General features: G+C 40.8%; 1 protein-coding gene across 1 annotated transcript; it reads left to right on the top strand.

Annotated features, from left to right (window-relative positions):
- Positions 1-9,158: 9,158 nt before the first annotated feature.
- col6a2 (collagen, type VI, alpha 2) lies at positions 9,159-27,807 on the top strand. Its single transcript, XM_084731794.1, has 32 exons — positions 9,159-9,368; positions 12,298-12,389; positions 12,559-12,659; positions 12,767-12,910; positions 14,266-14,628; positions 14,720-14,740; positions 14,842-14,907; positions 15,007-15,105; positions 15,230-15,256; positions 15,367-15,393; positions 15,503-15,547; positions 16,287-16,340; positions 16,431-16,493; positions 16,597-16,659; positions 16,760-16,813; positions 17,149-17,184; positions 17,272-17,334; positions 17,418-17,480; positions 17,603-17,665; positions 17,758-17,820; positions 17,900-17,950; positions 18,040-18,138; positions 18,227-18,289; positions 19,003-19,038; positions 19,123-19,168; positions 19,259-19,411; positions 19,977-20,071; positions 21,618-21,799; positions 21,907-22,085; positions 22,180-22,218; positions 25,498-25,832; positions 27,008-27,807. Exons 2-32 carry the CDS (start codon positions 12,314-12,316, stop codon positions 27,272-27,274), a joined length of 3,036 nt encoding a protein of 1,011 aa, XP_084587920.1. The 5' UTR covers positions 9,159-9,368; positions 12,298-12,313; the 3' UTR covers positions 27,275-27,807.
- The last annotated feature ends 107 nt before the right edge of the window (positions 27,808-27,914 follow it).

Here is a 27,914-nt window from a genome sequence, read left to right as displayed (position 1 = left end):
ATCTGCCTGCGAAGGTGCCCTTGAGCAACACATCTCTAGCAGCTCCAGGGCTGCTGTGCTGCAGCTGAGTTTCACCTCTGACCTCCCTGTTGAAGAGGGGCAAAAGAATGAAGAACTCCTCCTCTAGGGGTCAAAGGTGTATCACTATAACTATCTTTTTGTTGTATTTGCTGGAAGTACAGAAAGTACACAGTACATGGACACACACGTTAAGTCGTCTTCCTGTCTGTGGCTCAAAGAGGGACACGTGTTTTATATTAAATGTTCACACTCAGACTGCAGCAGAATTTCAGTGGAACTCTCAGTTTGACTTTCCTCCTTTTTCTTTGTGGTCCTGAGTTCAAGCCACTGTTCTCTGGATCCCTGCTGTGTACATTCTTGTGTGTGTGTGTTTGTGCACGCGTGCCCGTACATGCACTATCTGTGTCTGGACTGCTTGATACATCTCTTCCTGTGTTGAAGTCATTTTTGAAGATCTGATCAGAACATTCCACACAGTTCCTGCCTACACGTGTGTGTTTGTTTATTAGTTTGTTTGTGTGCATGTGCATGGGCGTGCCCTGCTGTATGGTGATGATGCACATTTCTTTGTATGATTTACAGCATGCGTGCATGTATATCTGTGTGGTTTGTGTGCATGTAGCCATCAGTGTGTGCGGGTGACTTCCTTAGAAATTTGTCTTGGCTCCTCTGCAGTTTTTATGAAACCCAATTTCCTCCAGCCTCCTTCTGAAGCCGCAGCGATTGGACCTCTTACTACCAGCTTATTGTCAGACCTCAGCACAACCTTCTTCCACCAAAATTCACTGGTAGTGACATAAGTTTTGCACATGGACTTGACCAAAAGTGTGCATGATTTGTCCATGACCTTACGTGCACTGTAAAAACAAATCATACAGGAATTTAGTGAAATCAACTACACTTTTCTCATTACCTTAACATAAATATTCAAGTATTTATTCAGGTCAGTTAAACTTAAAATGTCTATTTATTTTTAGAACACTTAAGAAGTCTTTTGACTTGAATGGATGAGTTGAATGAGTAAGCTCAATCAGAGCTCGATCAACTCATTAAATTAATTTTCTAAAGGAACGTGATCAGCACATTAGCAGACCTTCCAGCATGCATTGTTTGAGACTCAATACTCTCCTGACAACCTTCATTTTTATAGTTTGAAGAAAACGTGATGGAAACTTGCTGTGTGTCTCAAATACACTTTAAAATAAGTCACGGTTGCTTGTTTTCACAAAAATAGAAACACTGCGAAAAATGAAGTAGAAGAAGAAGAGCTGTTGGTTCAACTTAATATCTTAAAGGGGCAATATGTAGCAATTGTTTGTGCAAAAATGAATATTGCAGTCCAAATTGTGAGTTGGAGGCACAGACTGTATATTAAATAAGTTGAAATCCATTTTAATATACAATCTATGGTTGAAGCAAGTTCTTTCCCCCCACCCCCTCCTCCCCAGACTCAATGCAGCTCTGCAGGAACACTGCAGGAACGCTGCAGGGTGCATTGAAAATTGACAACAACAAGCAACAACAAGTCCTCTACTATAAGAGGATCACCTGTTTATAACTGTCAATTGTCTGTAAGTGTAAAGTTCAGCCTGTTCTCCTGAAAACAAAAGCCCACTGCTCTGAAAATACACACTTGGGACTTTGAGTTAAATAGCAGCCTGTCTCTCTGCCTGCCAGACTCCATTAACATATTGCTCAATTTAACCATTATAGACATCTACTCCTTCTAAAAGATGATTCATGATTTATTACAACTGAACAGACACTAACTCATTCTGCAAACATTCAGCATATTTGTACTCTAATTAAACTGAAACGGGTAAACTAAAACACCATGGCTTCAGTGTTGTCAGAGAAGCCGGTATTTCAGCTTAACCTGTTTTCTTGATGCCTGATGGTAAATTGTGGTGATTTTATAATTAGAGAAAAGTTTCTTTGTTTTGAATCATTACAAAATCATCTCAACTTATCGCGACAGACTATTTAGATTGAGTTAACTTAAAATATTGTGGCAGTCCAGACACCTTTTTAAGTTAAATTTATTGTTTTTACAGTCTGCATTTGTGTGTGTGTGTGTGTGTGTGTGTGTGTGTGTGTGTGCACGCGCACTGAGGTAACGACTCCCAGCTGCCTTGTCTGAACAGACAGCACATCTGGAAAGAAGGAAAAAAGATTCCAAAAAAGAAGCAAAGGAAAAGAGGAGTGAATGTTAGCTTATCTTGTGTTTAATGTAATATCCTGTTCATTTGTTCTTAAATATAGCCGATTCTGATTCAGAGGCTGCACTGGAAAACATCTGGAGGAACTCTGTCACTCCCATACAGACAGTCGCAGAGATTAGGCCCGCCCTGTGGCTGTCGTTTTGTGTATCTGTGCATGCTGCACATAGCATGAACATGTATCTGCTCTTTGACTGTGTAGATTTGTGTGTTCGCATGTGTATGCACATGCTTGATTAGGTTTTATGTTTCTGTTGTGGCCTTGTCTTTGTGCATGTTTGCATGTGAAGTCAATTTGAGTTGTTCCATGTGCACAACAGTGAGAGAAAAGTTGCAGCGACGTTGGGAGAGCTGAGCTGTTTATGATTCTGGAACTGATTATGCAGAAATCCCCCCAGACTGAATCGCTCTTTTTGTCCATGTGAAAGAAATAAAGGAAAAAAAAAATTAAGGAGTGTGTGTGTGTGTGTGTGTGTGTGTGTGAGAAAGAAGGAGGCAGAGAGGGAGGCAGAGGCTGGTTTGCTCTTATTTGAGAGGGAGGTCATTCCTATTCTATGAGTCACAAGTTTAAGAGAGACCAGAACCCCCCCACACACACACCACCTCCCTCCACCTCCACATCCCTCCATCACATGCACACGCACACACACACACACACACACATTGCTCCACTCCTCTCTTCCTCTCTTTTTAAGGAAAAACTCTTCCCTGGCCAAGACAGAGAGAAGAGCTTCAGAGAGTAATAACTCTGGTCAGCAGCTGCCCTTCTTCTCCTCCTCCCTTCATTTTCTTTCTCATCTGCACTTGGTGGCCATGGCAAAATGCTGACAGCTGTCTCACCTCCAGCCACTTCTACTGATCATCACCTACTGTTCATTCAGATAAAGTCAAAGTGAAAAGCATGAGGGACTCAACCTTTTAAAGTTCTGTGCAGAAATACATTATGTTTCTATATTTGCAAGAGCAGAGATGTTTAAAGACAGACTGGTTTAGATCTAGATTTCCTACTTCAGAGGGAAACTTTTACTAAATGCACTTCGATATGATAAAGTCAAAATCAGTGTTTAAGTGTTTTTGTAACATATGTATTGCACTACAGAAAAAAGTTTTGTAGATATTCTTGTGTGTGTTTTAACAGTATTTTGGAAAACACTGGTGGGCGGGCACTAAAGTTGTGTCCAGTGAAATGCCTTTTTGCTTATGATGCAGCAGAACATGAAGGAGAATACATCGATTCACCAAAGCGGACTGTAGTGTTTCTGGAGACAGGGCCTCACTGTACAAATGCACAATTTTATTACTTTATTAATTGATTTAGGTGAAACTGGATCATATTTTATGGAGAAAGTATTTTCTGATTTCTCCTCTGATGTCCTTGGCTGCTCAGCTTCAACTCTCGATTATTTAATTACCTAAAGGGCTTTATGAATACCAGTACCAATACCAAAACAAATACAAATACAAAAACTTAACTGTCCACAATGTGAAAATTTGCTTTCAGTTTCACCATAAAATAACTAATTTCATTAATTACTTTGACAGCACTTGAGACAAAGGATTTCTTGTAAGTATTTCTGTTTGCCTTTGGTAATCTGTTCTGTCTTGCTGAGGGTAAAAGATCAACTCCACTCTACAATGTTCTGATGGACAGTTAGCTTTAGCTTACTTGATGCTAAAGTAACTAACTTTAACTGTTAGCAGGTAACCTTCAATGTGGAAAAATGAGGGACAGAAAAAACACACCATGACAACAGTTTAACTTGTACTCATTCTCACTGATGATGATTTACTCTGTCTGTCTCTATCTGTAATTTGACAACTTCTCTCTTTTTGCAGGTGAAGTTGACCTGCAGGTATTTGTCAACATTAAAACAAAAAAAAAAGAAAAAAATGCACATTCCTGATGGAAAATATAGCTTCGCTTCTTGCTAGGGTAAGTTAGCTGACTGCTAAGTGCCATTAGCTCCATTAGCCATGACTCAGCCCCAGTGCGCTGGGAGCCAAACCCACCTCAGTATTATAGCCTCTTCCCTGTTGTCCTGGTTCGGTTGTGTTTACTAAGACCCCTCAGTGCTGAGTCAGCTGACAGGGCGGCTGTCATTAGTGTTACATCCATGGATCACTCTAGCTGCATGGCAAGAAACATAACACATGGTGCAATTGGCTGTTCCCTCCAGGAAATTGCAAAGTTGCAAACGTAACAATTGACGCACATTCAACCAATCTGACCTTGCAATTTTGTCGAGACTTTGCAATTTTTCCACAAATTGTTGTTTCCTGCAAGTCCCAACAATCATAGCTATACAGCACACAAATATCACACATCAACTTCTCAATGAACTAACAGAATGTTTTATTATTTACTGTTTTTTGTATTTATATATTTTTTATTTTGTCACAGGTACTGGAAAGAACACAAGGTTTGTCTCTGTTATTGACATTTATCAATGTGCTGAGTTTGAGCTCTAAAAAGATTTTGCGTCTTTGTGGAATACTGCCCAGGTGCACTTCTTCATGAAAAGGTAGTCTTGAGTACGTCTCATGTGCACTCGAGTATGGTCCACATTAACGGTTTGTGAAAACAAGCCATTTTGTATTCGGGTTAATCCTAACCCAGGCTTTTGTACTTAATTGTTTTCAGCCGCAGTTTGAAGCAATTGCATCTAGTGTGAAAATACCCTCAGACCATTTTTGTTCTCCCTGGAAATGTTTATACCAAAAAGAAAAAAGCTTCTTTTTAGGGGGAAATTTTCACTTGGTCTCACCATTTCATAGCAAATATGTCTAAAAACACTGCAACATGCAATTTTTTAATAAGGCTGCTGTGAAATCATGCATTTTAGGCCGTAACACTCCCCAAAAAGTCGGTGAAATCCTGGATGGACTGATTGGTTACAGTAAACGCCAATCAGTGTCCACAATAAGTCCCTACCTCGCTGCCTGTTATACAGGAAACACGAAGGTGATAAGCAACCAACTTGTTCTTTCATGGGAACTGAAAAGATACACTGAAAAATCACACAAGAATCAACTAATCTAAATATCTAAACACGAGTTCTTCTAACTTTAAGTCTTGAAATGAGTTGAATGTTGTGTTGTTTTAGAGTTAAAATCCTCCTGAGACCCTGCTTGTGTGATTGTAGACTGAAGAAACATATGACAACCTGATGCCTGTCTCTAACACACTTCAAGGTAACTCATGGTTATTTGGTTTCACAATAACAAAAACACTACAAATCATGATGAAGGTTAGTGTTGAATTCGCTTGAACTCCTGAAATTTAATAAATTCACTGGAAGCAGTTTCACATATCGGCTTTGTGCCAGTATTGGAACAGGCTCTTATGGGAACAGCTGCAGCTGTAAGGTCTTTGTGTCACAGATGGTCTTTTTTTTTTTTTTTTTTTTTGCTAAGTCAAATCTCAAATCTCTTATGGTTTTAATAAATGTTCTATTATCCACTGCTTGCAATTCAGTCTGCTTAGAACAGGAAATTCAATCCATGTATTATTATCACTCCTTTATCTGTTAGCATACAGTGTCATTATGTAACATTATGTATTTGTTTGGTGTAAGATCGTTTTAAAGGTATTGTGATGCAGTATGAAATTATGCAGAGACACAGCATCCTGCACAATAATGCATCACAGAACCTCATATGTGCTCCATTTGCACAGCTTGGTAGATATTCACTCAGTTCAGAGTGAGTCATAGAACACAGATCCCAAAGATAAAAGCTAATGAAAGAGCAGGGCAAAAACATTTCCTCCATGTAACGCCGGGGAAGATCAAATGATATGACAGTCACGCCAAAGCCAGTATTCTTCTGTGTGAATAAATGTACCAAACAAACAGTCACTCATCATTTCAAAAATATTCAGCCAACGACAGTCTAACTAAGCGAGCGAGCCAATATTAGTTAACTGATGCTAAGCTAAACATGTTTGCTAAACTTCAGCTGATAAAGAGACTCAACCATCTGTGTTTTGAGGTTCCTGACAAACTTTTAATGCGGTCAATCCGGCATCCATTATCCCTACAGAAGTTGCATTTAGCGATTGTTTTGTTTGTGCCTCATCGTCAGCTGAGGCCGTGTGCTGCAGATTTGTCAGGCTACGCATGATAATAAAAGGGGGCGATACCATGCAGCTCATCATTTCTTTAATGTTAATCTGGCAAAAAATAAAATAATGATCGCTCACAAGTCCCAAGTTGAAGTGCGACAGAAGTCCAAGTTGCAGACTTAAATCTCCATCTCTGCTTTGTTTGAAATGAAGAACTGACTCTTCAAATTGAGAAAATGTAAGAGGGAATCAGATTTGTTGGTAATGTTCATCAGCTGTCGGTTCAAGTTAGTATTTTAAAGTTTATTTGTCTAGATTTATTTTGAATTTTTTAAAAATCAGTCTTTTCAATTTCAGTCAACTCAAAGAATTTTGTTTGAGAGTCAAAACTCTCCTTACACCCCTCTGTTTTTTAATTTGAAGAAAACATGTATGATGAAAACTGTCTCTAACAGACTTTAAGATAAGTCCTGGTTGTTTGTCTTTGCTATAATGAAATCACTGCAAAGGTTAATATTGAATCCAGTCTTTACCTCCCTAGACAAATTTAGGCAATAAATTATAAAAAATATTTTGGTTCAATAGTTCAAATGTTTTGCTGTTGGTTCAGCTTACTATCTAAAGCTTTATTGAACATGTTTTCTCATGCACTACTGAATTAATATCAAGTGAATTTCACTAGAAAAGTTTGTTTTGAATCCTTAAAAATTTAAGACAACTTGTTTTTTCAAATTCAGTCAAATTAAAAGTTTAAGACAACCCGGACTCTAACTTTTTTAAGTTAAAACAAATAGTTGATTATCTCTGGTCATTTAACATCAGCAAACTTGTATACTCGGTCAACCCAAACTACCTTTTCATCTCCCTCTCTGAGCTGATATCCTATCATGTAACAGATGTAAAAGCCTGTTCCTGACACGGCCTCCTCCTGTGTTCTCGCCTGGAGAACACATTAGTGGCAGTGTTACTGCTTAATGCATTTGCAGCTCTGCAGGCCGCATAAAAAAATTCAAGCGAACTGGACCCTGTGACATGTGCCAGGGTTGCTGCAGCCGACACATGATAAGCAGTGATGAAATGAAAAGAAATATGCTTTAGCCTACATTGACAGAGTGTAAATGACAGAAATGGTAAATCCTCTAAAAAGGGGGAGACCTCCCACCATGTCCATAAACACTTAAACACATACAAATAGCCAGCTGAAGCATCTATGGGGATAAACACGGTGAGCAGACTCATGGACAGCCTGTCAGTGTTTACACCAAGTATAAACTTCTCTTACTCTGCCTACTAATTGCAACCAGACCACTAGACAAATGTGAGCCGTTTGTGTGTGTTTATGAGTGTGTGTGTGTGTGTGTATGTGTGTGAAGGGGAGGGGCGGGGTAGGTCTGCTCTTTATCCTGTTCTTTTTCATTCTGATTCACCACATGTATGAGATTAACTGTGAAAACCTCCTAAATGCTCTATCTCAGGGACATGAAAGCTCAGTATGTCCTCAGGTTTGCACCATGTGTTCCGCTGAGGGCCACATCTAAAAAAAATGTCATACCTCCTCATACTAAACAGGCATGGCAGTATGTTTGTGGAGTTTCAGACGTCTTCAAGAGGGGGGTCTGTTCAAAACTTTTATCGGTGTATGGCAGTAATACTGGTATGGTAGACTGGGGACGGTTGAAACAGGGGACACTTGCAATCTATCAGAAACATGATAGAGTGCTCTATAATGACACTCTATCGCAGCAGTTGCAATACGTTGTTGCAACTGTCCCCGGGCTGAGCTAAGCTAAGATAAATTATGATAAACTAAGCTAAGCTAAGCAGCTACATCAAAACAGACCACACAACAGTATTTTTCATAAACAAGTCATTGTGGGGTGCATTAAAGGGCAGTTCACCCAAATACAAATGCGCATGTGTAATAAAAATACATTGTATTATAATTTACTATATTCTTTCCATGTCACACTGAAATATAGAGACTGAAACATCTATACATTAACTTAACATAGGCTTATTTTCTACAAATAAACAAAGAAACCTCAATAACTGTTACACGGTAAATGTTACACTCATTCTGGGGGAATTGGGACGAAACTGTATTTTGAGGGGTTTTTAATTTTTATTCTGCAATTGTACTGGAATAAAAGATCAGACTCTTGGTTGTTAAACCATGTGGGCCAACCTCCTTAAGTTTTTTTTTAAATATAAATGTAGATGTCAGCTCTATCAGATGGAAAATCAATTTAACCAATTTAATTTAGCTTTAGAGTTGGTATATTGTGTTTGGGACACATCTGATTCCAATATTAATTAATTAATTTTTTAGAAAATAAAAAGTTTACCATTTGAGCAGTATTCCTGCCTTTTTTAAACCAGGAAGTGAGACATGGGTCCTTATACCTTTTGATGCCTGATCAAACATGTTTTTGTAAAAAACCTGGAAATCTGGGGCATGAATTTAAAGGGAATTTTCTTTTCTTTTTTTTTTTTTTAATCGTTTTTATGAAAACAAACATTATCATATCTGTTTCCAGATTTTGAAGGCTTTTAACAAATTGTTTGCAGCTGTGAATTCTTGCCTGGGACAAGAGTGTTTTCTGGCACAGAGCAAGTTTTGACAAGTTTAAGCAAGTCCTAATTCTCGAGAAAAGGTGACTACTAAACTAATAAATAATACTATAATATAAAACTTAGAGGAATGCAAAAAGTGTTGCAACCGTCCCCAATCTTCCCTCCAACAGGCCACGGGAACACGCGTGCGCGCGCACACGAGTTCCAGCGGAACCATGGCGCCTCCAAGCGGACAGCTGTGCGCACATCTGGGGTGCGCCGTGCGCGCTCAGGAGGAGGGATCAGAGCTGGTCGCTGAGGCTGGATCGGGACAGGAGAGCGAACGGACAGCTCTTCTGCGGGAAGTAAACGCGCATCCAGGGCTATATTTCCCAATTTCTTTCTCTCACATCCCCCATTTCTTTCTCGGCTGTCCCTCCTGCTGAGATGAGGAGATAATCTACGGAAGATCAGCTGCGCACAAAGTTTTGAAGTTGTTGGAAAGAGTTCGGGTAAGCAGCACTTTTACGCACAACAGTATATCAATCTCCGTTTCCCTCAGTCTCTCTCTTTACCCGTGTGCCTTTTCCTCTCTCAGCCGTTGTCTGTCTCTTTGCATTTCTTATCTATAAAACTTACTCTCATCAACGAAAAGGAGCGTGTTTTCTCAGCAAAACCAAAGTGCATTTGGCTGTCACACTTTTAATTCGCAAAATCCACAAACTTTATTCAAGAAAAAATTGAGCATGGACTTTGTCAATCTCTGTATATCTTTTGCGCGTTGTTCACCTGTGCAGTGATGTAAAGCTACGCGGACTCCCAATCACTCCTCTGTCCTGGACAGAGGGAGAGTGGGGACATCTGCAGGAGCGACTCCTCCGCAGGTCACAGCTGTCTGTCCGCTAGAGGGAGCCACAGCAAAGCGTGTGGCTGCCAGTCTGTTGCTTGGAGTTAAGAGGGCCTTAAGATGATGTGTTTTAAAATATTGTTTCTCTTAGTATAAGTGGGTTTCAAAAAGCTGCCAGTAGGTGTGAGATGACTTTACTTCAAGTTAGATTGCATTTGTTTTGATGATTATGTTGAAAAAAGGCAAATTTTAGAGCAAGTTGCTGACATTTAATTATATAAATGTAATGTGTTTTCTCTTGTTTTTCACTCTTGAGGATGCAAATGCTTATGGTGTGAAAATACAGTATGCTGAAGTGGACAAGAGTGGACTGATGTTGAAAACTTGCTGGTTTGAGATGTTAGAAATTGATGTAGAGTGACGGGTGGTCACCAGAGTACCTGTAGGCTTTATGTTGCAACCAGTGTCAAGACAGAGTGTTTACTGCGCAAATGGACTGTGTGTGACCCCAGGCACCCCCATGTTTGAAAACATCCAGCAGAGGGGCCCTCTTGGATGTCCCTGTGGTAGATTATGTATGATAAAGTACCTTCTTGGATGTACTTCCAGTGAGTAAAATGTGATCAGATGCCCTCTATGATGCTACTTTAGTGGGGAAAATGTAATGCAGTGCCATACAGATGACCCTACATACTAGAAAATTATTTGGCCTTTACGTGCTTCTAAATTGCTGAATAATGAAGAATTTTCTGTGCGTTTTTAGAAAGTATTACAGAGGTGTACTCTATGTTGTACAGTTTTAATCTAAACCAAGGACTGGACCTGTTTCCCCATCGATACATCATGACTTTTAGCATGCTGGTGCCTCACTGCATACAGCCGGTGCCCTTTTTAGTTTTTGTGCCCCTGCCCATCAGACAACCAGAGTCCGCCACTGGTTTACTGGATATGAGGGCAGATACCATCCCACACAGCCAGCAGAGCTGAAATATTAACCGAGTAAAGTGGACAACAAGGGCCCCGAGGGCCTCATATCAGGTGTGTGTCAGCTGGTTGGTTTGTAGCAATTTTTTATTTTCAAATATGTACACCTGAGATTGAGTTACTTGGGGCAGATCTGATAGTTACCTGTCCTGTCAAACTTTTCATGCTGCATATTTTTAAATAAGTTTGTCTTTAACAAAATTACAAACAAGAGTCAGTGTGCCGCCGCCCCCTAATGTTTCCATCCAGACATGACAGCCAGTGAAGCCAGGCTCACTGTGAGGGAAGGAAAGGCCTCTGGAGGGCAGCAAACTGAGGCCTCGTGACATCTTGTTTAAATGTGAGCCTTGCTCCTCTCAATCAGCAGCCTGAACTCTGCTGCCAAACACACCCAGAGTGTGTGGTTCTTTGTGATCACCCAAAGTGATGTCTGTTTTTTTGTTTTTTTCTCCCCTCTGTTTAGATAAGATAATTAGTCCCTGTTTGGACTTCCACGTTTCATTAGATCAAACAGGGAGTCATTTGAAAGCTCAGACAGACTGAGTGGATCTGACTTAACTTCTATTGGCTATGGCTGTAGTTTGGCCACACGTCAAGGCCTGTATCCAGGTTTTTAAACAAGGCAAATATCAGTCACTTTTAGTCTCTGTTGTTTCCATTTCCACCAATAAACATGAGAAAGAAGAAGCCATGTTCGAATCAGGTCACGCTTTCAAACCTATTATATAACTCTGTGGCAGCCATTTTGTTCCCTCAGCAGAAGTCAGTAGACTGTCCCTCATAGAGTTCCTTTACACTGATGCCAGCTGCAGAATACAGATGAAGAAATCAGTTTTAACTATTTTGCAAATTACGTCTTTGGCAAGCAAGTAATACACAACAACAATCATACAGTGGGATGATAAGAAAACTCAAAATTATTAGACTACACCACAGTGAAAGGCTGTTACTGTAGACTGCTGGTTATTTTTAGAGCTGCAACAAGTGGCTATAATCACTGCCAGTCATTTTTAAAAGAAATAATATCCAAATTCTCTGATTTTAGTTCATCAAATGCAGTGGTACGAATACCGAAAATCTGTACTGCTACTCTGCTAAAATATTACTCAGTTAAAAATTACTGGTGTTAGAAATATACTTAAGTTAAAGTACAGTCTTGGAAATCTACTCAAGTACCCCAAAAATCTACTTAATTACACTGATTTGTGTATTTGTAATTAGTTACTACCATTCCTGCTCAAATGAGAATATTTTCCGTTTTCTTTTGTCCTTGATAAATGCAAACAGAATATCTTCAGGTTATGGATATTTGATTGACATCTTGGGCTTTGGGAAACACTGATCAACATCTGTCACCCTTTTTAATTATCAAGAAAATGATCAACAGATCAATGGATGATGAAAAAAAGTCATCAATTATTTTAAAACCTTAGCATCTTGATTTTAAATAGTTACAAATGTCTTTCTAGGTTCAGTGTTTTTCCTGTATTTTATGTCTTTTACATTTTCCATGAGTTCTATTTCTACTTAAAAGATTTTGAGAGATACTGTAAAGTAAGAAATAAACAGATTGCTGTCACAGTTGTGTGTCTTGTGTTTCCATGTGTCAGACAGGAGAAGAGGAAGATGCTGGGGTTAGAGGTCATCGCGCTCTGTCTTCTTTTTGGAGCCCTGACTCATGGCCAGACAACAGAGTGCACCAGTGAGTGCCATGAAACTGAAGCGTTGTTGCTTCACAGACACATTGATATATCATGTTCACATGTTTACACAGTTTTAGAGATATAACATGGAACATTCCATATTGTTGGTTTAAATGCAGTGCAATTTTGCACTGAGTTCTCATATGTCTTTTTTTATGTTCCCTCCAGAGAAGAATGAATGTCCCATAGACGTGTACTTCACCATAGACACATCTGAGACCATCGCCCTGCAGGAGTCACCTCCTGGATCGCTGGTGGAGAGCATCAAGGTTCCTCATTTATCTGCTAACTTCAACAAAAATAGCCCCATTTTATAATGTTGTTATTCCTAAATGACAGTCGGCCATAAATAACTTTAAATGTCTTGCTGTCGTAGGACTTCACAAGACGGTTTGTCCAGCGTTTGCAAGATGAGGAAATCCGAGGTTCTGTGAAGATCACCTGGAACATCGGTGGACTGCACTTCTCCCAGATACAGGAGGTGTTCAGTCGCGTTGGATCCAAGACGGATTTCATTAATGTGAGTGACAAGTGGCACCCGTCCTCGTGGCCCCACGATTTAAGATGTGTATTATGCTACTGCATTGTACCCGATCAGGACCGTTGTTGTATGTCTCCCCCAATTTCTCTTCTGCACTGTCAAACTGAAATAAGCATGATAACATCAGCAAAATCTTTTTTGTTTACTTCCCTACATAAATCATACTCATTCAGCTATGTTTTGCTCTGTATGTCTCCCCAGTCATCCATGCCACGGTTGCAGTGGCTCTAGCCAATTTTTTTTTTTTTAATATTCTCACAAATTCCATATATTAGCATTGTGCCAGGTGTTGCAATTGACGTGCATTTTGTGTTTATTCACATCTTTATATTAACTTTGTACGTAATCTTCTCATGCAAAACACACCATTAACCCAGTTACATTACCTGCTCCCCAAGCTCCAGTTCTGGCATGACACTGGTGCCACTCTCTGTCAGCATTCCTGGCCGCCCCAGGCCTGAAAACCATACTCCTCCTTACACCTACTCTTAGCAGTCGAAAGCTCCTGTGTTAGTGGTGTTAATGCTAACACTCACTCACTGGTCAGAGCTTTAAGTCCAGGCAATATGGCTAACTGAGCTAACGAGCTAAAAGCATCAGCAGTTAACTTCCCTGTCCATCAGGAAACTCAGTAAATCAGTTGAGGCAGAGCATCCAGAGGACATCAGAGGGAGAGCCAGAAAATATTTTCTCTATAAAATATGATCACGTTTCGTTACAGTCAGTGACAGTGGTGTGACTCAGTGTTATACAACGTTATGGACACAAATCATCCACTAAAGTTACATGGAGTGACAATGAAGTAAGAATGACAGAGGCACCATTCACCCTATTACAAGTAAAGGTACCAAAAAATGATATTGGAGCTGTTATTGTAAGGTAGGTTAGTCACAAATAGTTGCTTTAAATGAGGCCACAGTCTGTGGCCAGTTAGCTTAGTTTAGCACAAAGACTGTTGACAGGAGAAGCAGCTGGATTGGGTATCTAGCCAACATGTTATATCTAATTTGCCTAATACTTAAAAAAATGTGTATAAAAGTGTATAAAAATGTATAAAAATGAAACAAAAAGTGTGGTATGTGTCAAACTATTCCTTGACTGGTAGCAGTAACTTCCTGGAGTCTCCTCTGGTCAGCTGGCAGCTGGTCCTAGTCAAGAAGCACATAACCTCTGTAAAACAAGGCATTTTTGTTTCTCGCTAAATATGTGAGCTCTACGGCTCCCTGATCACATGATACCTTCAGGGAATTGTTACCCCCAGGGTCTTGGTTCCCTGGGCAGCTGGCTGCTTTTACTGATTGGTAATCGGTAATTGGTAATGTCACTGTTTCCAGGGTCTCAACGGAATCCGCTATCTGGGTAAGGGCACCTACATCGATTGTGCCCTCACCAACATGACCCAGGAAATGCTGCGCTCGCCCTCATACCCCAACGCCCTCCGATTTGCTGTGGTCATCACCGATGGCCACGTGACTGGAAACCCATGTGGGGGCATCAAAGTGGCAGCAGAGAAGGCTCGTGACGAGGGCATCCGGTTGTTTGTTGTGGCGGGATCAAAGAACATTGAAGAGACTGGGCTGAGAGAGATTGCCAACTCTCCAGCGACAGTCTACAGGCGGGACTTCATGGCTGTGGATCTGAGCAGTGGCAGAGCTGTCATACACGACCAAACCATTGACCGCATCATCAAAACAATGGTAACCCACAGACACAACCACAGAGACACAAAGTAAAACACAAAACATGATTAATGCCCCTACTCACACCTTGTTTCTTTTGTCTTCACAGAAACATTTAGCATATGTGGATGTAAGTATACACACAGAACTCATGATCAGAGATACCTTAAAGATTTATGTTTCAGACTGTTTCAACACTGACTGTCTGTCTTCATTTCCTCTATACCACAGTGTTACAGCGTGAGCTGTCTGCAGACACCAGGGCCTCCCGGTCCAAAAGGCCACAGAGGACAAAAAGTGAGCTTCTCTCAAATACACTTGTAGAATTTGCACACTGATCACTTTCATCCTCACAGATATTTTCTTCTTATACTGTAACTTGTATACCGACTACAGGGAGCTAAAGGAGACAATGGTGATCCAGGTATTAAAGGAGAAAGAGGTCGTCCAGGAGACCCCGGTATTGAGGGTCCCATCGGTCAGCCTGGTATCAAAGTAAGACACTGAGCATTCACCTACTCATCAGTCATTGTTCTCTATAGTATGACAAATGTGGATATTGGTTGTATTTATATTGTTCTTAATTGTTTTTTTTTGTCTGCCTTTTTCCTCTCTGTAGGGAGAACCAGGTCTTAAGGGCGAGAAGGTGAGACTTTAGTTTAAAATGTTAAAATTTTGAATAAATTACAAGGTTTGTAGATGAATGATAATAATGATTGTACATAACATTTCTGTTGATCTTCTGTCTTCCCACAGGGAGAGCTAGGAGGTCAGGGGAAAAAGGTAGGACTTGCTTTCTATTTAGGATCTATTACTTAACCATATTTGTTAAATATTATTTTATAAAGTGATCAGTGTTTCTCATGTTATCATGTCTTTGCTTTGTTTTTAGGGTGTGGCCGGCCTCCCAGGACGCAATGGAACAGATGGACAGAAGGTACGTTCTGAATTTTGAGAACCAGGTTTTGTTAGTTAGGGAACAAAATGTATCTTGACTAACAAAGACCACACTTTAAAAAGGTAGTTTATTCAGACTGGCGACAGGATATGGGAAGGATGGGATGAGGGACGTAGCAGGTTGATTGTGTAGGGAATGAATTGGAGCTGGCTCTGTTCATGGTTTGGCTGGAGTGGCTAGGAACCTCAAGGTTAAGACTCAGGGTGGGGGCATGATTCGATAAGCTTTGGTGCTTCATCATCCTCCTGTGATTCCTGTAATAGAAGAAGGAAATAAGAATTACTTAGATGGGAGAATTAACCCTAACCTGCACGCCTCTGATGGTGCGAGGAAACTGGCTAACCTGGAGGAGACCTTTTCGAACACAGGGAGAACGTGCCAACTCCTCACCAGTGGAACCTGAGGACAGCTGTGGGGCCAACATGCTGCCCATTAAGAATGGATGGAGGTGAAGAACAGGGTTTCAAGGAGAAGGGTAATGAGAAATGAGACAAACGGGAAAGAGGGGTTAGACGTAGATATGCACAGGTGACTGGATTAGAGGCACAGGCAGTTGAACAACCAGGAAGCAGGCAATTGAGTTTGTGACAGAGAGTGGCATGGCCCTGTTTCTTGTACCTTAATTATAATAACTTCATGTAGAACCAAATATAATGTTTCTCTAAGCTTCTAAGATTCTACTGTAATGCAATTTTTTCCATTGTCCTCTTCCTTCCAGGGTAAAATTGGACGGATTGGCGCTCCTGGCTGCAAAGGAGACCCAGGCGACAGAGTATGACCTTCAACACAATTTAAAATTATTAGTACATCCATGCTGTGATGTGTTATGGCCTATTTATGATATGTGGTTGATGCTTTGTAGGGTCCTGATGGTCACCCCGGTGATGTAGGTGAACGTGGTCTCCCTGGAATAGATGGAGAAAAGGTATATGGTCTTGTCTTTGCTTAAAACATAGTCCATCAGCCATTCAATCTGTGGTTAACTCTGCCTGATTGTCTTTGTGTGTGTGCTTGTGTTCTGCTTTTAGGGTGATTCTGGTCGCCCTGGAAGACCTGGTCCTACTGGCCCATCTGGAGAAGCTGGACCAAAGGTAAAATGAAACACAAGGACAGGGATGGGTGCTGTTTGCCTGGGCAGATATTAGGTCTGAGGTTGTGAAAGAAAACTAAGCTCTGCTGCTTCTTCCACAGGGAGAGAGGGGAAGTCCTGGATCACCTGGCCTCCCTGGACAGAAAGGAAGCGGAGTAAGACTCATCATCACAGTATAAATACATGGCCGTGTCTAGAAAGAAACCAAGACCCATGAAAGATCTTGCAAGAGTGATCATTTTAATATAAACCATGATCTTTCCCTCACCCTGACCAAGTGTTTCCTGTCCTAAACCTACCCTGATCTGAACCACCACATTGTCATGTTATAAAACATAGTTTGTACAATGTGAATGAATGGAGAAGCAATGCTTATAGATCTTGTAAGAGTTTCGCAAATCTAGGATTCCCTTCTAGACACAACAGAAATACGGTCAAACACACACTTGTTCATGTGTCATGTAGCTCACCTGTGTGTTGTTTTTCTTAGGGAACCCCTGGACTTCCAGGACCCAGAGGAGAGCCGGTAAGATTCACCCTTAAATCTAATGTTCCCCTTTGTGTTTTACCGAGATTTGCTGGATGTTGGTTTCTAATTGTTTTTGTGTTCTAGGGGAGAAGAGGAGACTATGGGTCAAAGGGCAATCAAGGGCCAGATGGAGTTAAAGGAGACAAGGTATGAGAATCAATCTTAGTTAAAATTTTTTTCCACTACATTGTTCCACCACTAGGATGCTCAGTGCTGATTTTATGTTTTAGGGTGAGATGGGACCAGAGGGCACGAGAGGACTTCCAGGTGAATCAGGAATCAAAGGATCAAAGGTGAGAAGAGCTGTATTCTCTTTATAATCTCTATTATGTTCATGTAGACACCATACACTCTTGAACTCTTTAATCTAAACCCTTTTGTTGTACCTGTTGTCAACTTTCTCTCCTCTGAACAGGGAGACAACGGTCTGCCAGGCCCCAGGGGACAACCAGGACAGGCTGGAGAGTCTGGGAGAAATGTATGTAAAAGGTCTTATTTTGGCATTATATGAAAAGTGTCTCAAAGGTACATTACCTCATGTAACTTACATTAACACTGTTTGTATTTTAGGGTACCAGGGGTGACCCTGGTGATGCTGGACCAAGAGGAGAATCTGGACAGGCTGGACCAAAGGTACATATCATTGTCTATGTGCTAGCATCTGCCTTAGTCTGTTTTTAGTTGTCTTGACAGTCTTTTGTGTCTTATTCAGGGAGACCCTGGAAGACCTGGCTTTAGCTATCCTGGGTCAAGAGGACCATCGGTAACACACACATGCACACCATCTCCTTACATTTGCAAGCTGGAGTGACTCGCTTGACTGAAAAAAAACTTTCCCTCTCTGTTGTGCAGGGTGACAGAGGAGAGAAAGGCAATCGTGGACCTCGTGGCAGCAGAGGAGACTGTGGTCAAAAGGGTGAGCCCGGAGAAAAGGGAACACCAGGAGAGTCAGTGAGTAACTCCTCGTTGTTGGATGTATGCTGTCAATTGAGCAAAAGATGTCTGTGCAGTGCAGTTACACAATTTCTGCTTACAACAGGGTGAGCCAGGACCTCAAGGTGAACCTGGTTTAAGAGGGCCAAGAGGAGACGCTGGACGAGATGTAAGTATACAAGAACTAAATCAGGAAAATCCACAAACAGGTGTTTTCCTAGTCACTGGCATGGTGCAGATCAAACATTCAGTTGTCTCCAGCTAGGAAAACCCCAACCTAGGCTGATAGGTTCACTTGTTACCAATTTTCTACTAGCACAATGAAGCTGCACGTGTCTTTACTTTGATCCTGTCAACTCTATTGTAATGTTATGCCTCCAACTTAAGTAATGACTATACAGTGTTTTTAAGTTAGTTATTTAATTTGTAGTGTTTAATTTTTTTGTGTTGTGTTTATAATAATTTTGATAATCATCTCAGTTTCTTACTGATTGTGACATTAGCTAGCCACTCAATGTTGTGCCAATGTTACCCTGATTTTCACAGCTTAGCTATCATAGGTATCTATGGCTCTTCTTTGGTGCTTGGAAGAGCTGCCAAAAATGAATGTGACTGACGTGCACAATCTTGCTGATCTTGTTGCTGGATAGGGGGTTTAAATTGTGTGTCCAGCTAATGTTGACATTGCTTGATGTGACATAACTTAACATCACATAACTTAAATGTAGTGGACAGGAAGTAAACAGACATGTAGTTTGTAAAACGGATATGAGGCACATTACATTGTGCATGTAGAAAATTAGCATTATGTGCTAGCAGTCCCCAGCTGGACAAAAGCTGAGACGCGGATGTGACTTTATTTGTTCTTTTTTTTTCCTACAGGGAGATCCTGGCCCTGAGGGAGATCCCGGCCTCACTGTAAGAACATTTCATCCGACCACTCATTTATCATACGGAACAAAGGATATGATAGATGTAATTATGTAATGTTTCTTCCTGCAGGAATGTGATGTCATGAATTACATCAGGGAAACATGTGGCTGCTGTGGTGAGTGTAGTTCCCACTGGGGCACCATTTATGATCTGAACACGCTCTGACCTGCTGTCAGATTCTCACAGTTTGTGTTTTCGTCTGCAGACTGTGAGAAAATCTGTGGAGCATTGGACATTGTGTTTGTGATCGACAGCTCAGAGTCAGTGGGTCTGACTAACTTCACGTTGGAGAAGAATTTTGTCATCAACACCATCAACAGACTGGGATCCCTTGCCAAAGACCCCCAGTCAGATTCAGGTGGACATGTGTTTGTTCTTTCTCATATTCCCTAATCTCTTAAATGACTTCAGAATTGAACCATCCTTAAGTCTTGCCCTTTCATTCTCTGCCTCATTAAAAGCTGAACAAGCCTGGTACCCAGTAGAACTTTGGTGAACTTTCTCCTTTTCTCCTTTCCTGTTGCCTGTTCTTATATATGCTATGTGCTAGGCTTGTCTATGTTGAAAAGAATATCAAATTTCGCAGATGGTTAAAAGACTTTAAATTAGAAAAACGCAAGCTAACCAACTAACTTATCTACATCAATCATTACGTGGCTAGTTAGCTGGTGCTTTGCTAACATTAGCTAACTTAAGAGCCCCCAGCAACATCTTAACCCAATTATCACATAGCATATCTATCTAAGTACAGGAAACAAAAAAGAAGAAAGTTGCACAGGTTCTGGTGGGTGCCAAGCTTGCTCAACTGTTACTGGAGCACAGAGCAAAAAAGGGTGGGACTTAGAAAGGGCCACTCAGTCTGTTCAATGTCAAAAACAACAAGATGGCCAGCTTGTTGTAAACACAGTTGTTTGTGTTCCCAGGCACTAGAGTGGGAGTTGTTCAGTACAGTCACAGTGGAACCTTCCAGGCCATCCGGCTCGACGACCCCAAGATTGATTCACTGTCTGCTTTCAAGGTCTCAAACAGACACAAACACATATGCATACAGCTTTAAAGTATATTTTTAGAGTGTAGCACAGACTGATCTTTTGTCCAGATGTTTCTTAATTAATCAAGGCTGATGTTTTGTTTGATCACGTGTGTGCATTATGACTCAAACCACATGACTTGGACTCAACTCACAAATTTGATGACTTTAGAACTCTGAGAGTACTCTTATTTCGTCTTCTGTTGTCAAAATCTAAATGAACCCAGCAATTATGTTAAAATAAGCAGACATCTTTTATGTCAAACTGTATCCAGCGATTTAAACCTACAAAGATGACTGTCATTTAAAACATTAACCAAGTTTGCACTTCAGAACATCAGCAAGGAACACATAGCAGTCAGTGAATAATGGAGAGTACACCAATAAAATTTAAAAACAAAATAAAAATAATATAAAATAGAATATGTGAATAATAACTAAATTAATAAAAGCATAATAATAAATACTAATAAAATAAAAATGTATGGAGAATACACCAATAAAAAGTATATAAGTATATTTCAGGCTGTAGGACCTGAACATATTTTTTAGGCATAGGCATAAGCTTAGCAATTTGTATGCCGGCAGACAGGTGCTGTGTGTTTGCCTCTCTGCACCCTACCTCGCAATGAACCCATGACAAATGTGAAAGCCTCTTTCGCCTGACTGTACATCAGAGCATTGAGGCAACTACTATGCTCACGCAAAAGCAAAACGAAGAAGATCAACTTCCACCACTGAGGTTATGTGATTTCCTGTCAACTATGGAGGTGCCTTCTTGCAGAGGTCCACCATGTTGTCTGCAGCCAGGTCCCTCTCAGCAAGTCAGCAATTCCCCAGATGCTCGTCAATACAGCTGCATCCAATCAAGTTGCAGGAGAGTGAAACTAACATTAAATTAGACCAAAGACCATTTTGTTCGTGTACAAAAACTATGAGGTGGTCAACAAAAATTTACAGAGGAAGACACAACAACGTCAAACTCTCAACATTTTAATTTACACAAAGAGCGGAAAATCAAGGCTCTCTTGTTCATATGACATTACATGTGGTGAAGAGTGCATTATTACTTGTTTATGACTTAAAATTCAAAGTTTAGGACTCTCTTGCCTGTCTAGACTTTGGGTGCAAAGCTTTGAGACTTACTTGTGACTGGCAAAACAATGACTTTGTCCTACGTCTGTTAAATAGAGCAACAAATGTGTATTAATGTGCAGCTGAAAATAGTCTCTAGCGAATGTACTATTGACTGTTGTTTGAGTAAAATTTGCTACAAAACTACAGTGCCAAGCAGTTTGAGGACATTGGAGCTTTTTGGAAATTGAAACCATATATACTTGTCACCTGTTTTTATTTAGACGCTGTTGGTTTTGGACTTTTCATTGGAATTGTTGACAATAAGAAAAATACAGAATAACCCCAGGTTTATCCTGATTGTTCACAGAATTAGCCCAGATGTCTGCACTAAGTACACATCACAAACCACTGCATTGTACATACACATCTCTCACATGCTGACGTCTTCGCTATACAGGAGGCAGTGAAGAGATTGGAGTGGATCGCTGGAGGAACATGGACTCCATCTGCTCTGAAATATGCCTATGACAACCTGATCAGGGATAGCCGCAGAGCCAAAGCCAACGTCACTGTAGTTGTCATCACTGACGGACGCTTCGACCCCAGAGATGACGACTCACTGCTCACCTACCTCTGCAGGTTCCAGACACTGCGGCTGTATTATGAAATTTAGAGTTTGCATTTGTGGAGAAGAATAAGGTTTTATCTCACTGCTTGTATTTGTGTGTGCTGATGCATGTGAGCAGTGATCCCAGTGTCGATGTGAGTGCCATTGGTATTGGAGACATGTTCGACCAGATTGAGGAGAACGAGAGTCTGAAGAGCATCGCTTGCCAGAGGGATGGCAGGGTGCTCGGCATGAGGCGCTTCGCAGACCTGGTGGCCGAGGAGTTCATTGACAAGATTGAAACTGTGCTCTGTCCAGGTACGCTCATCACAGAAACACACATTATGTGTTGCTCATGTAGTGGACAACAAGAAGTCATTTTTTGATGTCTTATCTTTTGTCTTTGCTTTAGATCCTATCGTCGTATGTCCTGATCTCCCTTGTAAATCAGGTAAGATTTTAAAATATTATAAATCACTCAGTGTTCTCTTCTTAGATTTTACTTGCTGTCTTAGTGTTAAGGCCCAGGTAAGCAGAATTATTAAGGCGTCACTGTGCTCCAAAGGAAGCATTTGTCGGATTGTCAAACGGCGTCAGATTTAAGGGAGATTTTTGTTAATTTTTATATCTTTCCAAAACAACTTTTCATGAGTGCAACACGATGAATGCCTTGACTGTCCAAAGTGTGCACAATTATCCCCCATTCTCCAATTAAAAACACCCTGTGGCAGCATGCTTTTTGCCCAAGTGTGAACCAACTATGATGTCACCCACTGGTTTGTGTTGTCAGAATCAGAATCAGGAGGTTGCCATCTTTTTGCAATCAGAGCATGCACAGTACCAATGAGAGCGTGGAGCTGGTTGGTCACGTACTGTGACTTGGGCAGTACATGACTTACAGGTTGTTTCAGGAGCTCCCTGGTTGCAACCTTTCTCATATAACCGTTAGATAGTATGCTCAAACATGTTTCTAAAAATGTCGTAGGTGAGAAATAGGCAATGCAGTAACATAACCTTGATCCATATTTGATCAGCACTGTCTAGTGTGACAGTTTGATCTGAGTTTCATGAGCCCTGTGTGTTGCATTGGATGGAGTCACTGAGAATGACCTGACAATTGCAAGGTAGCCAGTCTTAAAAAATGCCCTGCTTTATTGTCTATCGTACCCTAGATGGGATCATAATTTACTAAATGAACATCATGCTGTATTGAAGAAGACTTGAAACTTGTGACTGAGGCCATAAACCCATTAGGAAACTGTTAACTGAGGTAATAAATCCGGTGAAAAGTAGAACTTCTTTGTAAAACCAGCAGATTGACCCCCTGCTGACCATTACACAGTACGCATGTTTAAGAGACTTCCACACTGGCTTCACTTTTCGGACCTGGTAGGTCCAGCCACTACTTAACGTGTTTTTTGCCCTGCCCTCGAGTGCGACCATTCAGCAGAACAGTTATAAACACTTTAGACATGTTTATACAACACTTGGTACCAACTAGTTCATTTGAAGCATACTGACGCCTTTAAGTTATCTTAAAGATTAGACGTGTTGCGGCTTATAGTAAGGTGTGTTTTTTTCACGCAGTTGTATCATTTCACCTCCTTTGTAATTAATGAAGCAATTAATTTGTAGTTCTGTAAAAGCAACGCGCAAGACCAGTCTTGCAATTTAGTGCAACTCGTTGTACCTCCGGTATCTTTGTTGGCTGTGTTGATGCGTCGTGTCTGTGGGACCCCGCCCACAATGTTATTCCGCCCACTTGTTTCAGAAGGGGGTGTCACCAACGCTCCCCCCTGGAAGCCACTGGCCGAGGAAGGCAGCCCCTCATTGGTCCCCACCTCTTTGAACGAGGTGGCCAACCTGCTGAGCAGCCTGAGCAAGCAGCAGTATGGGGTTGGCGTTGCAACCATGGCGTACACAGCCCAGAGAGCCAAACTCACCCAGGGAGAGGACAGGCAGCAGTGGACCAAGCTGTTCATCGACTCCTTCAAATATGTCTACGGCGACATTATGGGAGATCCAGAGAAAGCCTTAGGACTGTGCTAACGCTAATATGCTAACTATGCTACCTCGCCATTATGGACGCCAATAACTATTAAGCTTATACTGCTGGACATAGAATAGATTTTGTTAAAACTGTGGGCATTTTTTAACTGGACGGGTGCAATATATACCTGGGCTGATGCAAAAGAATCGCATGATATGAAGCTGGTCCTATGCTAACATTTCAGAGCAGCGTCATGTACAGTTAATGTATATGATGGGCCAAAACTCAAAATGTAGATTCATGACGCTCCCTCTCCTCATTAGTTTTGGGTATTGTTTTGTTTTGAGTGATTCTGATTCCAAATCTGAATCCGATTCTGCTTATCAATTTCGGTTCTAAATGATTCTTGATTAGAGTTCTGCTTAAAGCTAACTAGCAGAAACACAGAGTGAAGCTAATGTAAACATGACTATAACAATTGTGGTCTTTCTGCTTGTTTCTTGATTATTTTGGAATTCACTGAGGCTACCTAACTGTAACAATAGAGACAATCCTGTCCTTATAAAGCATTTTATACATAGCACTTGCGAAAATCAGGTGATTGTTAAAAGACTCACACTACTATTCATCAGCTAGTCAAGCAGCTAGCAGCAGCTGAGTAGGTTAACTGAGAATAATGCTATCATTCTATCAAAGCTAATGCTATCATGCTAACTTTATAGGCACAGGCGTATAGATAGGTCAATATACAGTAGGTGTTTGTAGTACATGGTTTAATTTGAAACTAGCACATGTGAAAATTGTGCAGGAATTGATAAGCAGAATTAAAATTAAAATTTCGTAGTAACTCCTTTAGAACTGATTCTTATTTGCAATCAGTTCTCAATGCCCAACCCTCCTCTTCATGGAATATTTCTGAATTAACGTACATGAAGCTGTTTCTCAGAAAAATATATGATACATATCAATTCTTCCACCTTAATGGAGGAACGTTTTCCATTCACATGGAAAGCGGATGTTGGTTGCACATTGTGCTGTAGAGCCATTCATGTTGCTCCTGTATAGTGTACAGTGGCTCTTTGATGAATCCTCATTTCCACTGTGAATCACAAGTTTGCTGAATCACTCTGATGACATTTCTTTTGCTGTTTTGCACATATCCATGGTTACGGCCGTTATTGTGCTTTGTGAATTACTCATGTTGGTGAAAAGGCAATGACATGTGGAAAATATCTGGTTTTATACATGCCACAGTATACTGTATATGAGTCAAACGTTGGTGTATGTGGATGTTTGGTTTATTGACTTGGCACTGACCATGAAGGAACTATTGTATGTTGTGCCCGTGATTGGTGCATGATTTTTTTGCATGTGGCTTGGCTTGTAAAGTAGGATGACTAGAGGAAAATGACTGCAGAGCGGCTTTAACCAGATGGTATCATGTTAGCTCTGTGACTGCAACTTGCTGATGTGAACTATGTTGTTTTGTATGAATGTATGTTTTTATAATGTTGTCTCAAGTGAATAAAATTGTCAAGCAAACTAAAAAGAAGTGCTTTCTTGATGAGGCCACTCTTAATCTGAGGCGGTTTAGATGGACTGCAGCTAGCATGTATGGAAGCACACCATGGTATAGTGTATCTTTCGCTGGCTTTCACCTCTGCACATCTGTAATCCAGCTGTAGCCCGCTGAACACCTTGTTTGATTTAAAACTCAATGCATGTATGTGTCTGTTCCAGAGCCTGCTGTGGCTAGCTGTGTTCAGCGGCCAGTGGATGTGGTGTTCCTGTTGGATGGTTCTGAGAGGATGGGACTGGACAACCACCGCAGGGCCAAAGAGTTCATCGAGAACGTGGCTCGCCGCCTCACCTTGGCCGGCGACGATCAGGATGGCAGGAATGCCCGCTTCGCTCTGCTGCAGTACGGCAGCCCCACAGAACAGAGGGTGGAGTTCCTGCTCACACACAATCTCACGGTGATCTCTGATTCGCTGGCAGTGGTGAACTACATGGACTCCTCTTCTGCTCTGGGCAGCGCTATCATCCATGCTGTCAACAATGTGGTGACTTCAAGGGTAAAAACAAACACTTGTCTTCACTTGTTTTTTATTTTAGGCAGGTAACCTGTAAAGGAATACTTCAACGTTTTTGGACATTTTACTACCTTCATAGATGGTAAACATAAGGCTACAGCTAGCAGATGTTTAGCTGAGCTTTGCTTAAAGACTGAAAACACAAGGAAACAGCTGGCCTGGTTTTGTCCAAAAGTGACAAAATCATTTTACCAGCACCTCTAATGCTCACAAATTATGAAGTATCTCATTGTTGTTGTTTTTTATGTAAAAGCTATACATTTTGGTTTGGTTTGGTTTTGGTTTTGATTTTTACACTTTGTTTTTCATACAGACTAAGCAAACAAGATACCTGTTCACAAAATCAGGGTAACTTTTTAGGCTGATAGCCTACGGGCTGTAGCTTCATATATATCGTACTATGGAAGTTTATTGCTGTCATGCCAGTAAAGGAACAATGGATCAGTATCATATAATAACATGACGAGTTTATTGTTGTAACAAGACATTTTTATAACAAGAAAGGTTTCCTATTGAAACATTATACTATTTATCTTGTTATAACACTCTCACTAATGTGATGTTATAACTGTATAAGGTATTATAAGGTGCATTTTAACTATATAACTTATTGTGTTATAACAATGCAAGTTATCATGTTATAGCGATATATGGTCTCAATGAAAATTATTACGTCACAACAATATAAATTATGATGCTTTAACAATATAAGTTATTGGGTGATAATGTGATAAGTTTGTATGTCGATATCCTGATCCATATTTCTTTTACTGGGATGCCAACAATAAGTTGCCATAAAGTACAGATATAATTGTTGTTGAACCTCTCATCTAACTCTCTTCAAGAAAGTGAATAAGTGCATATCCCAGAATGTCAGACTGTTCCTTTAACTACAGTGCTGGAGCCTGGAGGAAATTAGTTTGGTTTAGCATAAAGATTGGAATCAAGGGAAAACAGACAGCTCAGTTCTCAAAAAATATCCCTAATGCCTGTGGTTTTACTACTTGTTTTGTCCTGCTTCCTGTCTTTATGCTAAGTTAACTGGTTAAAGCTACAAATCAACACACAGATATGCAAGTTGTATCAATCCCCTCAACTAACTTTTGCCAACAATGCAAGTTTATTTTCGTAACACTGCATGTTTTTTTTTCTATCAGGGATCACGCCTGGCTCGTCGCAACGCTGAGCTGGCGTTTGTGTTCATCACTGACGGCATCACAGCCAGCGAGCAGCTGGATGAGGGCGTGTCTGCCATGAGGCGAGCGGAAGGCGTTCCCACGATCATCGCCATGGGAACAGACACAGACGAAGAAGTGCTGCGGAAGGTGTCGCTAGGGGACATGTCAGCCATCTTTAGAGGGGAAGATTACACCATGCTGAACAAACCCTCATTCTTTGAGCGCTTTGTCCGCTGGATATGCTAGTGAGGAACTGTAACGCTCGACACCATAGAATTAGAATCCACAGAATGAAAGAAGGCCCAGCTCCTTCAGCGTACACGCAAACACACACAGAGGCATCGAGCAACCTCTCTGATCATTATCATTACTGGATGTGAGGCACTGAGACGGCTGCATATCCATGGGTGAAGATTGATTTACAAAAGCCAAAACAATCCACGTAGGACCCGCTGACACATAGACACACACACTAACACGTAGGCATGCAATATAATTTGTAACATGGCTGTTCTATTCATCCTAAATCTATGGTCAGCACTTCCAACCAAAGACACTCATAAGTATTCCAGTGGAGAGGTGTATGAATCTTGAATGTTTATGAAACAAATCGTAGGCTTTATTTTGTTTTTATTTTGTACTGATTTTCAGTTGCTGAAAAGAGCTTTCTTTCTCTCTCTCTCTCTGTCTCTCCCTCTCTCTGTCTCTCTCTGTCTCTTCATAAAGTCAGTATTTACATTAAAGGTGCTAAAGTGAAAATAAAGGACAAAGCCATCTGACTGGTTCTGAAACTTTTTTACATCATGTTATTCTGTAATTGCTGTAGTTTGTCGAGAGGATAAAAACATGTCTTATCCAGGGAAGAAGCAAATCGCACTTAAATGCC

Source organism: Lutjanus erythropterus, chromosome 12 (assembly GCF_056507025.1).
Source record: "Lutjanus erythropterus isolate fLutEry1 chromosome 12, fLutEry1.hap2, whole genome shotgun sequence".
NCBI classification, from domain to species: domain Eukaryota; kingdom Metazoa; phylum Chordata; class Actinopteri; order Lutjaniformes; family Lutjanidae; genus Lutjanus; species Lutjanus erythropterus.
Note: the sequence above shows the minus strand (reverse complement) of the source record. Positions and strands in the feature narration are given on the sequence as shown.